We start from the raw sequence: 17,668 nt of genomic DNA on the forward strand, positions 1-17,668 counted from the left end.
TATTATATTTTCATATTACATGTTCAAATGTCAAAATGTCTAAAGTCACTCCAAAAATTTAAAGATTATTGTTGTATTAAGAGAAAAACATCACACACATCAATAATTAGTGTGGTATATCAGAAAGCATGTGATAATGTCTAAATATTTCCAACTTTATCTTTTTATTCTGTTTGTGCTGTTTATGATACTCCAATGATGTCTGTCCAGTGTCACTTAGACATATAATATAGTATAGTGTATGCAAATTATTACACTGTGAAAAAAAACATTTCTATATCATATAATATTAGGTTGTATATGTTTGTAGACAACTTTGCTTGCTTCATTAGATCTAATTGTGCAGTGTTTTCCTTTTTAAAAGCCTAAAATTTCACATTTTTAATAAATAGTTAATGATAGACCAAATAGATCTATTTTTAAGTAACAAGGTGTTTGATGTTTTTATTTAGCCCTTAACAAATCTCACTCCTCCCAAATAGGTCTATTTTGAAGTTATACTAGTATCTTTGGTAGCATGTAAATCCAAATGGGAAATCAAATCCTGAATTATCTTTATAAATAGATTTTCACCTAAATTTCATGCTTGAAAGTAAAAAAAAAGGAAAAAAATATAATAATAAAGAAAAAACAAGAGAAAAAAATAGATTTTGTTTACATTAAAGGGAAAATAGAAATTTAGAAGACACAAGTATGACATAATTAAGAAAAAAAAAAAGTGTTGAGAGAGGACTGTTTTAGAAAATACTAAATTTGTCAAAACAACCCATTTAGAACTATATTAGTCATAACATATTGTTTAATGTTTGAACCCCTAAATCATGCAAGTTCAAAATAGCAGTTAATGGAATCTCTCCTTTGCATGGCCCACCCTTTGCACTTGGCATTCACCAAACCCTATAGTCCTCAAAACCCCCTCCTATAAATACCTCTCTTCTTATATACCTTCTCCTTCTCCTTCTCCTCTTCCTCTCTCCCCTTCACACCCTTCATTCTAAGTCTTCTTTCTAGCTATCTTCTTCTCAGAGATCACAACAAAGCAACTATTTGCATCACAGTAACCACTGCATAATCTTGGTAAGACTCTATCTTCTCACTAAGTAATTTATATATCATCATCATCATCTCATCATCATCCATGTTTCTCTGCAATTTTCCATTCTGTCTGTGAATCGCCATATTTATTGCTTTAACCATTGCTTTTGCTTCGATTACAACATAATGTCATTATTACTCTTGGTCCCCCTCTCCATATATCATTACTCATCCAATATCTTCCATTTTCTTCATTGCATGTCCTTCTTATGTGGTATCCTCAACCAAGCTTCCATTCTATTCCATTCTCTGTCGTTTCTGTAAAATAATAATAATAACTGTCGGTGAGATTATATTCTTCACCTTTGTATCTTTTTCTCATATTCTTCATCTTCATCGGATGTTAATTTTTTTGCTCTATTTCGATTCCCTTTTAGCCACGGCTCCCATCTCATTATTGTTTTCTTTTTTTCCACTACATTTAATAATAATCATGGTTTTTTGGTTTCATGGGAAAAAGTAGAAGAAGAAAAAAGGGATTTATGCACGAGAAACGAAAAAAGCGGTTGGAATTCAGTTTTTTGGACTTTTCCTTATCTCTTTCGTATTTCTCCAAACAACCCATCCGGGTCCATGAAGGTTGCTGCCACGCGCTCTTGGGCTTTCTTCCGCCTCAATTTGTGTACCGTACATGTGGCACTGAGTTAGGCCCACGGTCCGACGCAATTCAGTTTTGTAGTAGAAAGGGTCCAACTGAGTAGTAAGCTAGAGATTGGATGAAAGGACATGTGCCTTGATAACGGTTAAAAGTCAGTAGTCCATAGAAAATGTTTTGTCTCTGTGTCTGGTTTTGGACACTTCTTTAATTTGCTCACAAAAACCTCTCCCTTCATGCAGTTTTATTTGTCGTGTCAACTTATCATGGTTTCCTCTGCTTTTTACTTTCTTCTTTATTTTTTTCTGTATAATATTATCCTTCTATGTATTTTTTTTTCTAATTTTCTTTTTATATTTTAGTCTTTTTCTAGCATTTTCCACTATGAAATGAGAAACAAGTAGAATTACCGATTGCATGTAGCTGCTACAACAAGCGTCAGAGTCTTTAACACTCAACTAACCCAGGACAACTACATTTATTTTAAGAAAGAGAAAAACTTGTTTCAATGTATAAATAATATATAATATATGTGTGAGTCTGTGGGTATGTGAAATCAACATGTTAGCAGAAAACAGAAAGTAAAACAAGATTTCTGTACAAAATCTTCAAATGTTTAAGAGCTAGATTTTGTCCTCTGTAGAACAGGAGAAGTGCATTGAATCTACTAAATAGTCTACAGATCTTTGATGCCTGAGTTGTATTTTGCCTTTTAATTAAAGGATAACAGTTGTAATGTATTGCTGAATATATATATATATATATATATATATATATATATATTGTTTTATGTAAATTGCAAAAATACTGGACTGTATATAATGATCTTCTTTCATGTTTTTATATATCGAGAAACCATACAACAGTTAGATGTGTAATAAATGAATTATTTTTACAGTTTTACAGTACAAAAGATTGGTATTTCCTCTTTGAATTAATAGTATGGAGTTTTTGCTTCAGTTATTTTTATGTTTCCTTAAACATATAAGTTGGAAGCTTTTGCTGAAACCAATTGAATTAAAATCAACCTTTTGCTGCATTTATTGGAATAATATGATTTCTAGTGACACGGTACAAAAAACATTTGTATGTTATATGTACAACATCTATAGCTATAATTTGGAATTTTCATTGATGTGCCTCTGTGATACTGCACAAAGGTATTTATTTACTGATTAGCTAGCTTGTAGGTCAAAGATAAGTTCATTCTTCTTTTATTCTTAAAAGTATATACTTCTGCATAATTAACTAGTACATATGGTACAAGTGTACAATTGTCATAATTCATATGTTTGACCCAACTGTTTAAAATTTTGTCCCTTTTTTGTTACTATATTTGTTAAATTAATTGATTATAAACTTGTTTATTGGAGAAGAAGTAATGGTGTTCAGCATTAGGTACCAATAGTTTTCTTTAGATTTGACCAGATTGTCGTACTTGGATGTCTGGTACACTTACACTTCCTGGTTTCTGAACCTCTGTGTTGTGTTAACCGACACGTGAAATCTCTTTGTCGGTATATGATTAAATTAACTTCTTGGTAGTTCTTATTTGGATTCACACTCTGAGCCTTAAAAGTCAAGAGTCATTTTTCTCAGAGTATCCTTTTATTCTTTTTTTAAGAGATAAAAAAAGTATGTGTTTTCTTGTTGTTACACGTGTAATGTTGATGTATATCACACTTGTTTACACTTTTCTTTCTTAGTGTTATGTTGGCTTCTTATATTTCCTTTTCATTGGTAGAAAAGACTGTTCAGAAATATGTGGTTAATGTCATTTAATAAGAGATTCACCAACCTTGTTTGTCACTTTTCGATAGAGGATAAAACAGAGTTCAAACTGTTTTGATAACCAATATGTTTTTGTTTATTCTGAGATTTGAGGGACAAAGTCATGTCTGATAGAAAAGAAATATATATATATATATATATATATATATATATATATATATATATATATATATATATCACAAACAAAATAATCTGTGGGTATGAAATGTTGTCAAAAGACACTCTATGAATGGACATTTAATTCAATATCAAACACTCTATCTGATTTAACCATATAGCTATAGATAAAATTTATTGTTTTAATTATTTCTAACGAAAGTAAAAGTCATTTTCCAATTTTTGTCTAAACTATTTGTCAATTCCCAATGAAGCTAAAGATTTGTTCATTCAATGGCAGGTAAAGCTTATATATTCTTTCAATGGAAACCATTTTACACTCCTATATGATCTGCAATGATCTGAAGGAGCATTTTTGTTCAAGAATTTATTTCACCTTATTTAGTGCACTTGAAGAACAAACATATACTTGTTGTAATTTCACTCCCCCCAGCAAGCATTGCCTTATGTATTCTCTTGCATATTATATTTTATTGAAGTTGTTTAACAAGTCCCTCTCATAGAGTTTATCTTCTTACTGTTAATCTCTCGTTATGAAACCACTAGCAATAGATGATGTGCCTAGCTACTGGTTTGTCATGTGACAGTGTCTGAGAGATTATTGATATAAATTGTTGTATGTGTGTGTTATATTAGAGCTTGATTGGATTAGTGAAGGTAGGAATAAAGGAAGTGGTTCAGTTAGAAGGAGATAAGGGTAGTTGAGTGGAACCAAAACATTAACCAACACATAGATCAGTTACTCCGATGATGTAGGCCTAAATTCCTAACTTTTTTTAGCTTGTGTCACTGTCATCTGAGTCAGAATAGACTAATATCCTACCCTACCCATGGAAGTCTTTCAAACTTTGTCTTTGTATGAAGACAACTTGTCAAATCTTGTATTTCAATAATGTATTGCCCTTTTGTTTTTTTTGTGTTGTTTTCATGCATTTCTGTCTAAACCAGAGATAAAAAAATTTACATACAGAAAATGACCTCCATGTTGTGCAACTACTTTATTCTTTAGTTGCTTGGCCCACTGAAAGCATTTGTTAGCTGATGGTTTCTCCAGAATGATTGAAAATGGACACAATACTTTTTTGCTTATTGAAGTTGCTGTGGAACTTGATTGCTGAAAATGACTTTCTAGATCAAAACTATTTTAAGCACTTCTTGAAATAATTAGTAATCCATGACTTTGATCAATTCTTCTTCAATTTCTTGTGTCCACTGGCTCAACCTACTTGATTATATAAAATCTATGTTTTAGTTTGAAGTTTTTTCTGACAGGATAGAAATATTAGCAACCAAATACAATAACTAATCTTGTCTATGAGACCAGTGCATGTCATGATTTTGTTGGACAATCATGTTAGTTGATTCCATGAAGAATGTGAACCATTTTACTAGAGCATAATTATTATACCTTTGTTATGTTTTTTCTTTTACAAGTTATATTTCAAGTATATGGACTTTTAGTCAAAATTGAATATGCTTAGATGTGTTCAGAATCTTTTTTTTATAAATCAAATTATTTTAATCTTGATCAAAACACTGTGAACAGTAATTTGACATGATAAATGAAAAATAATTTTATAAATTATTACGAGTTTATTAAATTAAATCTGTGTGATTATTTTATAAATTAAATCTGTGTGATTATTTTATATGTAATTGATTATAGATATGGTAACTTTTAAAAAAGGCACACACTGTAAAGATTAAAGAATAGAAGTGTGTATTTTTGTGCGTTGCTTAGAACCTGTCATTTATTTAATTTTGGTTTGGTTAAAAGTGTAGAAATTTAAACATATTTATTTTTTCTCTTCTGGGAGAACATTGCAAAAGCTGTTCTATATATTTATAAATTATTAACTGAAGTTTGATTTCTCATCAACTAAGATATAAGATATTAAATACTTATTAAAATTTTTGGTAGTTTTAGATACTGTTTGAAAATAAAATATCCATAGCTTTTTAAAATACTAAAAATTTATTTTTAGTGCAACAAAAATATGTATTTTCAAATAACAAGTGTAACAATAAATGCAAATCAAATATATATGAAAAAAATCTGCTTTCGTATTCGCCCAACAAAAAGATATCTGTTAAGTATAATATTTTAATTATAAAAAAAATATTTTTTTCTTTCTTTTGTTATTTTACTACCAACCACCACCTTTTAAAAAATTTAGGATAAAATTTAGGACAATGTTGAAAGAAATAGACTAATAGTTATGGTTTGTTGTTACATGTAGATCACAATCATCATTTCACTCTCACAGTGGGACCCACAGATAGTTAAGCTTTATTTTTACCAACTTTTTCCTTGCCAGCAGGAATTATTAGTTGGGCTTGGAGCCCATAAGCAAATATAGATTATTTAGATTTTTGTTGTTCTAAGATTAATAAAGGACCACAAGTGGGAAAAAAAATATGATTAAAATATTTATTTATGTTTATGCTTGATCATTGACATATTATATTGAAGTATTTATGTTGTTTATTCATCCTGTTTGTTTAATGATTGATAAAATTAATGTTATGATTTGAATTTATATCTTTGCTATTTTTTTTTTTTTCAGGAAATTAGCTTGTGTAAGAGTTGGAAGTAATAATTAGTGTTGATCTCAACTAAATATGAATTATATATTTCTTCTCCTTGTCACTTTCAAGGTAAATCTAAGACATGCCTTCATAGTTTTTCTTTTGTTGACACTATGTTGTTTAGGAAGAAATCTAACCAGTTATTTCTTATTTTATTTTGTGGTATATATTAGATTATCAAGAGGAAGTTGATGCAGTTAAAAGAGATTATGGGATTTCAAACATCACAATCACATAGTACTAAATGGATACCACAACCAATTTTCAAAGCAAAGGACGTCCCAATTGATGTTCATGAAAATTCATTAATTCAAAGGACCACACTGAATTTGATTGATCATTCCCAAGCCAATTCCAACTACATTTTGTCTGGCTATGATTCATGGATGGTAAGTACGAACCCAGTAAAGCATGAAATGACTTTAGTTACTTTCCTTTTAACATTAAAATAAGAATATTTTTATAATTAAAAAATGAAAATTATTTTCTGAAGATCTTATTTTCTTGTTCCCTCACAACACACCATTTACACAGAAACATGTACAAGAAATTCTCAGGACAAACAGAACAAAACAACATATGCATGTACACTAGAGTACTAAAGTTGATGGAGATGTTTGTGTCTATTGATGCATTGCTTATGGTAGTTGTTTGTTTGACTAGGTAAGACACCCTTCAGCATTGAACTCATTTGAAAGGTTGATGAAAAATGCCACAGGGAAAAGGATCATCCTTTTTCTGGATTACGACGGTACCTTATCCCCAATTGTAAATGATCCAGATCGTGCTTTCATGTCTGAAGAGGTAATTAACTACATTATATGACCATTTCATGTATTAAACCCAATTGTAGAAATTTTAATTGATTGAATGAGGTGTATAATGTAAATGACAGATGCGTGCTACAGTACATGAAGTTGCTTCTTATTTTCCAACAGCAATAATTAGTGGAAGAAGTAGAGATAAGGTTAGTTGATCAATTATTCAATTTGATGCCCCAGTTCTAATTATAGGTCTTAATTCTCCTTATTTTATGGTTTAGGTACAAGATTTCGTGAAGTTGAATAATTTGTATTACGCTGGAAGTCATGGGATGGACATAATGGCACCATCAATGCCAATTACATCCTCTGCAGGGGAACATATTGAAATTGCCATTAACAAGAGCGTGAGCAACTCTGTCCTCATAGATTTTGAGTCTTTTCAGAATTAAACATTTGTGAAATGTTATATCATTCTCTGTTAACAAAAAACTTAAAAATATGTTACAGTACCAATACTTTGTGTTTTCTTACATAATGTCTCTCTTAAATAGTTAGTTAACGTAAGTATTTTCATTTTGTAGTGCACTGAAGTTCCTTTTCAACCTGCCAAGAAGTATTTGCCAGCAATTCGAGAGGTCAGTACAGTTACAAAATCATATAGGACTATGTCATGGTTTTGCCCAGGTTTCTGGAAAATGTTATGCAAGTTGAAGAATCAAATCGAACCCTTAGGCTACAAAGCTAAATGTTTGATTTTGATTGTTTGTGCTAACAGATATTAAGAATACTAAGGGATGAAGTAGAGGAAATAAAAGGAGCAATGGTTGAGGACAACGGATTCTGCGTCTCTGTACACTTCCGGCAGGTCCAAGAAAAGGTAACCTTTAATTCTAATATTTTTTTCTTAACATTTCTCTCTTCCTCAATGATTAACAATATTTTTGTTTTTTGCTAAATATGTTTAAATCCAGGATTATGGTCTGTTGGAAGAGAAAGTGAAGTCTGTGCTTGAAAAGCATCCACAATTTTGCTTGACAGAGGGTAAAAAGGTATTCAGATTATATATGCATTTTTAACTCTAACTCTTTACGAATCATTCAATTCTACTGGTTTTCTCTTCCGCACTGAATACTGTTTATTTGTAGGTTATGGAAATAAGGCCTTCTATAAAGTGGAACAAAGGAAATGCTGTAGAATATTTTCTTGACACATTAGGATTAAGCAGTTGCAATGATATCCTTCCTGTGTATATTGGCGATGACAGAACTGATGAAGATGCTTTTAAGGTATGGCTTACTCTACTTCACTGTCTTTTTCTGCAACACTCTTGAGCTTTACTTAGTACAATCAGATGCATTACAACGTAACAGATAAGAGAAATTTATATTTGCCATAGCAGGACTAATGTCAAGGAAATGATTCGTGTCATGTTGAAGTGATTAAAAGGAACTATTACCTCTAGCAGAATATTTTTCTTGCACAATATGCAGAGTTGAAAGTTACAGATTTCTTGTGAAATTTGTGCAGGTCATACAGAGTAGAGAGCAAGGTTATCCAATCATAGTGTCTTCAGTTCCAAGAGAAACTAAGGCTTTGTACTCTTTGCGTGACCCGTCGGAAGTACTAATCTTTTTGTCACGTTTGGCAAAATGGAGGAAAACCGCTTACTAAATAAGGCCTTTAAATTTTGGTTAAGGCATAGATGATCATCAAAGGGGTAATTTTGCCGTGCACATAGTTACTTCCCACGATGGTTTTGGAGAAGTGGGATGACTGTTGTTTTCTTTTTAAGTAGTTGGTTTGTAAAATAACTACTAATGTATATTACTAGCTTATAAAAACGTTTCAATAAGTAATAACTACTAGTCTTTATACAACAAGTCATTCATGATAACATTTTCAAGGCAGGACTAAATTGTCTATTTAGTAATTTTCATAACCATCTCACAAGGAATAAAATGTATATATAGCAATTTTAGTAGTACTAAAAAAGACTCCCAGACAAAGAAGATGGTAATATGTGATAAATCACTTTCTTCTCAGCAACTTGAATCCCTCACACACCTGTAAAGAGAACATCATCTCCGTTTATTGATCGGTTTTCCCTCTTGTCGAAACCTGTTGAATTCATCACACAAAATTCTGATCAGATGGTAAGATAAAACATCTACATCTATAATTGATGAATCTATCAGAATCCACATTCTCGTGATCCTAACCAACATTTGCTGGCTATAACCTATGCTCATATGGTATATTATTTTGTTCCATCCTCCCTTGTGTGTATATATAATGTAAATCATTTCAAAAGCTTGTTAGACATTATTACTGTTGGGACATGTTACATCTTATCAGCAACTAACATGTCACTATATTAAGTGAATGGACATGGAATGCAAGATACGTATACAGATTGGCAAAGCTTCAAACTTAAGATAACTGCCTAAAAATGAGGCAAAATTATTTATTTGATTGAGCTGATCAAGCACATATCCAACTGAGTTACTGGGGATTAGTTAGTTATACAAGTTTGAATTTAGTAGCCAACCGTTTTCTATATAGTAATGCCTATGAAAGGAAACAAAATGACATCAATGAAAATCCATATAGTATATCTTCTATTGCCATTCAAGACTAAAATTTAATTCCATTTTATCTACCATTTAGCAAAGGGGGTCTCAAACATATAAGCACATAAAGTAAAGCAATAAAAGCATTACCAGAGGCGATTTGATGATGAGGGCTCATGTCTAGAAGTGCTTTTAGAATCTGTTCCGGGTTTTTCTGCCTCACTAGAACCTCTTTCTGAGCTTTCACCTCGATGGGATGATTCACTTGAACCTGTGAAATGGTCCAAGACAACCAAACACAAGCTACCTATATTAATCATTACCTATATTTTTTATCGTATCAATAATATAGAAAATGTTGATGAGGAAAAGGTGGTAACAGCAAAATGTACCAGACATCGGTGATGGATGAAAGAATCACCTACCTGGCTTCTCAAATTTTCCATGCAACTGACCATAGCTGGGAAACCTTTCCTTTGAATTCAAATGCAAATTCTTATCCCTTTCACTACGGTTATCCTTCTTTTCATATTTGGGATTTTGGATGTATGGACTTAGCGGAAGACGATTTTTCTTGCAAAACCTTGGCTGAGACTTCAAACATGAAAACCATATTATGCTCTATAAAATATTTTAATAGAAAAACTAACAAGCAACATTTCCCGCTATCATCAAGACACAACACAACCTATGGTACATTGAGAACAGAAAGGGTAGTGAGTATATTAACCTCGTAATAACTTGAAAAATTTGTCTTTGGAAAGTAAGTCCCAGTCCCATCACTAGTTCTTGGAAGCCAAAAACCAACACGTTCATTAATATTCCCATATAAGGGAGAAACATCTCCATATGGAATCACAGGAACCGGGGTTTGAAGATGCTCCATGTTCATGATACCTCGCTGAGGTTTCATGTGCCCCGCAAATTGTGCCCTTAAATGCATTGGCACTGTAGCAAAGGGAGGAAAAGGTACCTTTGATATTTGATTCTTGCAAAACCTTCCATATTGCAGATTCCACCAATAGCTTAAAAAATCACTATCCAGTATATCATAACCTTCATTCACAAAGTACCCTGAAGTAGCTGCTGTATCATGACTGGCATTCGACTCTGGCGGATAAAGATTGCCTAAACCAGCATGCATCATCCCCACATTGTTTCTGGCTGCAAAAGTAGTTTCAGTCCCGGTAGGAAGATTGTAGAATGGGAACATGGAAGGAACTTGAAATGATGGTCCAGAGGAACCATCTGCAACCGGTTGAAAACGTTGGTCATCAACGGTTCTCTGACTCGGACTAGAAGGGCCAACAAGATTAGGAATTGATGAGTTAGGCGCAGTCTTTAGCAGTTTCTTACCTAATTGAAGAGCTTTAAAATCTGAATTGATAGCTTCAGTACTAGTGTTCTCATAAACTTTTGGCGTGTAGCTTGAAGCGCATGTCTGCCAAGATGAATTACCAGAGCTGGAACCTTTGTTAATATCCATTTGTCTTTGATGATCTGGATGAGGTACTGGTGGGCTATAATCAAATGGTTCAGTAAACTCTCCCTCATAGAATGGTCTTGCAAATGGAAACGGAGCTGTGTTGTGATAATGAGGCATATTGTAGCCTGGAAAGTACTCAGAAGAAGAGGCATCTTCTCGAAACATCCCAAATGAGTTCTCATGCATGTATCCAGAAGCTAAAACGTGGGGTAGTGGGAAAGGTACACACGGATTCACATTCACTGGTGCTTGCAGGTATTCATTGAAATAAGGAAAACCAAACTTTTCCTGTTGCATCAGCATTGCCCCATCAACCGGACAGACAGTTTCATCATTGACGTCCAACCCAAATTTGCAATAATAACCACTTGAAGAATATTCTGGGTCATCTTCATATTCATTTCTCCAATCGTACGAAATCTGCCCAAAAGGTTGATAATTTTCAGATGAAACTCTGGCCCTGTTGCAATGATGAGTTGAAGCTTCACTATACAAAGGACCAAATTCTGAACTAGAATAAAACCCGGGAAAGTAAGGCGTGTCACGAACTTCATATGATGAACATATAGCACTTTTGTCTCTATTAGCAAGTGCATTCTTGATGGTATTTGTATGCTTCATATCAAAGGCCAGTGTACCAGTGAAAACGCCGCCATGCTTTGATCTCAAAGTTTGAGAAGCAGCAAGTTCATCAGAGGGTCCTAGCATTTGCTTCGATTCTTCTGAAAGATTAGAAAGATTTTTGTAAATACCATAATGTTCACCAGTAGTTGTAACATGTCCGTTCCTTATGTAACGGTTATAAGTGAGTGCATCGATCCAGTAACCTTTACCGTTTCTCTCCCATGTATTCTTAAAAAACAAATCAAATTCTGCTATTACATTGTCTTCTGGGCAAGCCAGTAACCTCTGGATTCGCTTTGCACCTAAAGCAATTGCACTTTTTATCCTAGAGAAGTTTCCTGCAAAGTATATTATAGATAGCCAAACAATCATATAAGAGACTTGTTTAAATAGAAGAAAGGCAAATGAAAAAGAAAATCATTCAAAATACTCTTAGTTGTAACATTAAAAAGGGCATCTGAAAATTTCCATAACTTCGATGCAGTGAAATGTTGAGCATCATAATCTAAAAGTATGTGCTAAGATAGATATGTATTTCCTCTTATCAAAGTCTCATTTATGAGAAACCATATATTTATCAGCCAAAATACCACATTTAGAAGGAGAACATTATTTCAAGAATATATTATACACATAAAAATCATTCACCTTCTATATTTAAGGTACACAAACATTCATTTTTCTTTACCCTTTCTAGATGCACATTCTATATTTCAACTGCACTAGAAACATATCTTGAGAAAAAAAACAATGTGTGAGACAGGGTTAAGAAGTACAATTACCTTTTCTAATGCTTCCTCCTATGTTGTTGTTAGGAAGCAAAGGATCTACAATGCTAATGTATTTAGAAACAAATGGTTTCTCTTTTAATTCTTTGCTGCTACACAGAATGCCGTACATGGATTCACAAGCATCAAGAAATTGGTGGTTCAGCAACAACCTTTGGCAATCCTTACGTGGTGGTTCAGCTATCATAATTTTAAAATAGGACATGTTGGGTAATCAGCCATAATGCATACAACATTAACACAAATATTACAGAGAAGAATTTTATTTTTCACTTACCTTTCATATTAGGGAGTGAACTTATAGGCACTGGACCTCGCAAGCTGAGACAATACTTACTCCAGTCAAATTTGCTGAAGAAATCCAAAAATCGATAGAGTACCTACAACGATACATAATCCAATAGCATAATTTTTTTTTTCTTTTTATGACAACCAAAATAGAAATTACCCAAAGCAAACAAGTTTGTCACCTCAAGTGGTCCAGCAAATGTACTATTGTAAACATGAAATACATATATGACTAAAGTTTCCAATGCATAGGTTGAAAGAAGTCCATGGTAAGATCCCAGGATGCGGCTCTCATAGAAACACCAAGATTTTATCAATATAATACTCCGCTTCAGTAAGTGATTCTGATTTATTAAATTGTCTACCTGGAACACAAACTTACTTGTCAGAGATCTCTGCAAAAAGTTTGAAAGTAAAATAATAATGATGAGAACTTCGGTCAGAACGAATCACCTCCTCAATAAAACAAAGTGTTCCCAAACCACCAATCTGGTTGAAAGATATGTCAACTACAAAGTTTTCGACTAAACACTTGATAATCTTCACCTGCCATTAAACAACCATAAGAAATACAGAAGCTAAGAACGCTGATAAAAGAATTATTATATGGTACCTTTTCTCTTGTAGTATTGCATTGATGTGCATGAATTTAGCATGGAGATAATATACGTAAAAATGAAGAAGCACGTACCTTGGCCCCGATATACTTAACCTCTTTGACTTGAAATTGCGCGTCCTGATTCTTCTCTTCTCTCTCTAAAATACGCTGTATATCTTGGATCAGACGGTCTTCTGAATGGTGATTATCACAGAACGCTGTTAGATCAATGTCCCCATCAGGTATATAGGTCTTCAAGGGTACGGAACCAAATGGAAATACCTGTGGCAGCGGTACCAGAGGAAAAACATTTTACGCCAGCATTAGGCACAGACAACCTTAAAAGCACATAAGATTTCTTTATAAGTAGGAATGTTCTCACTTCACCCACCATAGGTACAAACAAAGTACAACAAAGGATAAAATAAGAAATGATATTAGGTTTATATACACATAAGATTTTTGTATTTTTTCTGTTTTTTTTTCTCCTCTCACTAATCCTGAATCTCTCACGGATTTGCTTTTGGTATCACTCCAAAAAATCTCTTACTAAGTGATGTATCTTATGTATATATAAACACATGTGTATTTCATATTTATCTAATGTATGACTTTGTACCCAACGTATTGAACCTCTTTACAAATACCTTCCACTTTTCTTTTCCTATCTTAGTTTTCTTATATCTTTTCCTTTTTTTAGCAACTTTAGTTCCCAAAACATACACATAACTCTTTCAATCATAGTCATCTTAGTTATCTACGCTAGACACTTCAATTAAAGAGTTTTATATAGACATACTTTTCATATATGATATCTTACTATTTGCAATAAACATCCACGATACTCACCATTATATATGTAAGAATTCATTTAAGTTTGTTGTTATATTAGCAAAGCATGAATTTTTTTAAATATTTTATGTACTTAGTCTTTTCTTTGTGATGTAGACCTATAATTTGGTGGAATAATCATCAATAAAATAACAAAGTATATTAATAAATAACTTTTATTTTTAATGAGTCACAAACATTAAAATACATGAATTCAAGTAACTCTTAATTCTGAATTTAGTGAGAGAGAATCCTTCATAAAAAGAATACAATGGTTTGTTTATCAATTATGCAATGAAAATATGTTTCAAATCTACTCTTTTCTAGAAACAGCTAAACAATTAAGTCTTTTTCACTTATATGACTAAGTATTTAGTACCATCAAAGTTTTGTAAAACATTTAGATTTTTTTTTTAAATTTAAGCACACTCAAATATTTCAATAAATTATTTTCTGTTTCTAACAAGCCACGTTAAGGAGAAATTTAGATGATGTTAATACAACAAAAACGGTATTTCAATCAATAATTTACATTTAACATAAGAATCTATAAGCTGAATATGAAAACAAAATTAGAAACAGGCAAGATTAGAGCAACGTAAAAAGGTTAAAGTGTGATTAATTAATTGATATGAATTATAAGCAGAGGGAAAAAATGTGACAGTGAAAGTGAGAATTAAGAGTTGGTTGTTACCTGGCAAGGGACAGAGTTCATGATGAGGGATCGTAGGTAAGATACTACAGCATTTCGACATGTTTCTGATATATGGTTGGGCTGAATATGTGTAAGCAGGTCTCTAGTTCTACCTTCGGCTTTTGACCATCTCTTCGGGTCAAGCACTTTTGCAACAAATGGTGTCTCACTAGACACCATACCATTTGGAATAAAGTTACTCCCTCTATTCATCCCTTCACACTCTCTGTTTCTAGACAAACAAAATAAAATAGAATTTCTCATGTTCAATTCACCATAATCAAAAACAAAATTACAAAATTAAGCAGAATTGTTCTTTCCATTTTATGGAAATATGTATCTGAATCAAAATGAAAGATTAAAACTAGTGAAAAAATGTGAGGTATATGTAGTTGTGTATATCTAAAAGTTATATCAACATATATAATAAAGTCTTTAAAAAAAGTAATAACAAAAGAAGAAACACATACCTAAACAAACCTGATCAAATTAATAAAAATAGATTGTAAAGTGAGTACACCAGCTTGTTAACCCATTAAAACAGATTAGGTTAGTATAGTTTTAATCCATTCACTCGATTTTGTTAGTCTTGTCCGACATGATAACCTATACTTTTTACTAAAAATTAAAATTAAAATAATTTAAAAAATTAATTATTATATCACTTGAAATAATATTATAATTTAAATCATAAATACTTATAAAATAAATTTAATTATTAATTATTAATAAAAACACGTACGTCTACTTTTATATCATTCTCCTTTTATATTATGATAATAAAAAATTAGTTATTAATAAAATAAAAATATTATTAAAATTTGAAAATATATTCTTAAAAATAATTATAAAAAAGTGAATACAAAATTTGAATGGTAAAATAATTTATATTAATAAAGATAAAATTGATATTAAAATGTCTACATCAAAAACAGTCAATTACTGAAAACAATACTTTTTATAGATAAATATAGATAAAAAAAAGTGATTTAATATATAAAATAATTATTTTAATTAAATATTTTTTATTATATGTAATAAATTTTAAAAGAAAATTAAAATAAAGGTAGGTAGAACACCAACCCATTCTGCAACAGGAGAAACCAACTTAATATTTTTTTTTTCTTTTTTTTAATATGGTAGTGAAAAATAATACACGAGATGAATGTGCAAATGTGTAAAATTATTTTTTGCCCAAAATTTATGAGTCTTTTATTATTCATGGATCTCCATTTTAGGGCCAACAAAGTGCCTAAAATGAATTAAACAGATTGAAAAAGTGCCTAAACTGAACCCCTTTTTTCCACTCTTACCACAAAGTGCCTTTTTTTTTCATGAAAACAAAATAATTAAACAGATTGAAAAAGAACAATAAAATAAAAGAAAGCACATAATCCAGTGGAGCTCACCTGACAAATGAGGTCCACCTCTGGATCCTGTTTCACCTTTTGGTTTCTGATCACAAAGTTTTATACTGCTAAAACAACTCCAGAAATTTCAATTGATGTAGACACAACATTTTCAATTCCTGTCACAATCCAACACAAACCTAGTCAGGAACAAAAATTAAATTAAAAACTGAAAACCATGAAACGAAGAGAAAACGTGACACATACACAAAGGAGAAAGGAGAAAGGAAGAGAGATGGATGAGAATTGGAGTGAGGAGTGAAGGGAATATGTGACAAAAGAGCTTTTAAAGTGTGATTATGAGAGTAGGAATGTGCATAGCACAAGGAACTTGTATTGAATACATCTCTATTCTTTCTTTAAAAGTAATATTTTATAAAAGGAAAACAAGAGTTACTTCATCCTTTTAATTTATTTTTTCAGTGATGAATTTAATTTTTTGTTCCGTTACCAGTTGACCTTTTGTGCATATTCACATTAGGCCCTTGCAAAAACGATTCTAGACATACCAGTTGGCTTCATTAGGTATTTTATCAATCATTCTGAATGTACAAATTGTTTCCCACACTCTTTCTATACTGACTTCAATTCATTCTAAATCAGAACTGTAAAAGGGAAAACCCATGAATATTTTTTTTTAATAAACTTAACTTACAGTAAAGATTAAAAAGAAAGTATTAAAAATCTCACCACCATTTTTTATAATTTTATTAGTATTCACGATATATTATTTAATATATATATTAAAATCTATTAAAAGTAAGATCATTAAATAAAAGAGGGAGATTTTAAAAAAATGTTTGATTAAAAAAATGTTTTGATAATTGAGAGCGCGTGAAAGTATATTAAACATGTATTCCAAACATTTAAAAAAAAAATTATGCTATCAACTTATTTTGTAATATTCTTATTTTTCACTTTTCATTACAATACTCGTATTTTTAACATTTTCATTCTCTTTATTTATGTCTCTCGTCATATATTTTTTATTCAATCTTTTGATTAAATTAATTTATGTTTTTGGAAACTGAATTAATGTATTCGTTATGAGTTGTTAATAAAAATAAAATCATCAAAACATTATAAGTAGAGCTGTCAAAACGGGCCACCCGACCCGATCCGATCCGGCCCACCACAAGTTGGTCACTTAGTGAGTTAACCCAACCCGATTCATTTATAGCTCATTAGCTCACTTAATTACAATTTTTTTTTAAAATAAAAAAAATTACAAACTTTCTATAATACAAATTTCACTCACAAATTTCACTTCCGTGTTCAATTAATTTTGAAAATAAGAAACTTAAATAATTTTTTCAAGCAAAAATAAAATAATAAATATTTTTTTATAAAATTAAAATTAATTTTTAATAAAATAAAATTAGATAGGTGGGTTGGTGGGCCAACCCAACCTACCACGGATTCAACCCGC

The 17,668-nt window shown here is 31.4% G+C and overlaps 2 protein-coding genes across 2 annotated transcripts; one reads left to right on the forward strand and one right to left on the reverse strand.

The window, feature by feature from the left end:
- The first annotated feature begins 944 nt into the window (after positions 1-944).
- On the forward strand, positions 945-8,810 carry LOC124822670 (putative trehalose-phosphate phosphatase C). Its single transcript, XM_047294696.2, has 11 exons — positions 945-1,077; positions 6,166-6,256; positions 6,361-6,576; positions 6,851-6,991; positions 7,083-7,154; positions 7,230-7,355; positions 7,533-7,586; positions 7,727-7,828; positions 7,923-8,000; positions 8,097-8,237; positions 8,479-8,810. Exons 2-11 carry the CDS (start codon positions 6,221-6,223, stop codon positions 8,620-8,622), a joined length of 1,110 nt encoding a protein of 369 aa, XP_047150652.2. The 5' UTR covers positions 945-1,077; positions 6,166-6,220; the 3' UTR covers positions 8,623-8,810.
- Positions 8,811-8,893: 83 nt separating this feature from the next.
- On the reverse strand, positions 8,894-15,053 carry LOC124822671 (uncharacterized). Its single transcript, XM_047294699.2, has 10 exons — positions 14,831-15,053; positions 13,399-13,587; positions 13,161-13,253; positions 12,890-13,072; positions 12,697-12,799; positions 12,414-12,599; positions 10,252-11,969; positions 9,947-10,115; positions 9,672-9,792; positions 8,894-9,069 (listed from the first exon to the last, which is right to left on the reverse strand). Exons 1-10 carry the CDS (start codon positions 15,041-15,043, stop codon positions 9,030-9,032), a joined length of 3,015 nt encoding a protein of 1,004 aa, XP_047150655.2. The 5' UTR covers positions 15,044-15,053; the 3' UTR covers positions 8,894-9,029.
- Positions 15,054-17,668: the final 2,615 nt, after the last annotated feature.

This window comes from Vigna umbellata, chromosome 2 (genome assembly GCF_029865625.1).
Source record: "Vigna umbellata cultivar VRB3 chromosome 2, Vumbellata_1.0, whole genome shotgun sequence".
In the NCBI taxonomy this organism is placed as follows: Eukaryota; Viridiplantae; Streptophyta; class Magnoliopsida; order Fabales; family Fabaceae; genus Vigna; species Vigna umbellata.

What these genes read in the sequence shown, in the direction of transcription:
- LOC124822671 (XM_047294699.2), bottom strand. Translation starts at nt 15,043, where the DNA reads ATGAATAGAGGGAGTAACTTTATTCCAAATGGTATGGTGTCTAGTGAG. An exon ending in TTCACTCCCTAATATGAAAG is followed by an intron (nt 12,600 to 12,696) that starts GTAAGTGAAAAA and finishes AAATTATGATAG; the next exon opens with CTGAACCACCACGTAAGGAT. An exon ending in ATTTTTCAAGTTATTACGAG is followed by an intron (nt 10,116 to 10,251) that starts GTTAATATACTC and finishes TCATGTTTGAAG; the next exon opens with TCTCAGCCAAGGTTTTGCAA.
- LOC124822670 (XM_047294696.2), top strand. Translation starts at nt 6,221, where the DNA reads ATGAATTATATATTTCTTCTCCTTGTCACTTTCAAG. An exon ending in GTGCTTTCATGTCTGAAGAG is followed by an intron (nt 6,992 to 7,082) that starts GTAATTAACTAC and finishes TGTAAATGACAG; the next exon opens with ATGCGTGCTACAGTACATGA. An exon ending in TCCGGCAGGTCCAAGAAAAG is followed by an intron (nt 7,829 to 7,922) that starts GTAACCTTTAAT and finishes GTTTAAATCCAG; the next exon opens with GATTATGGTCTGTTGGAAGA.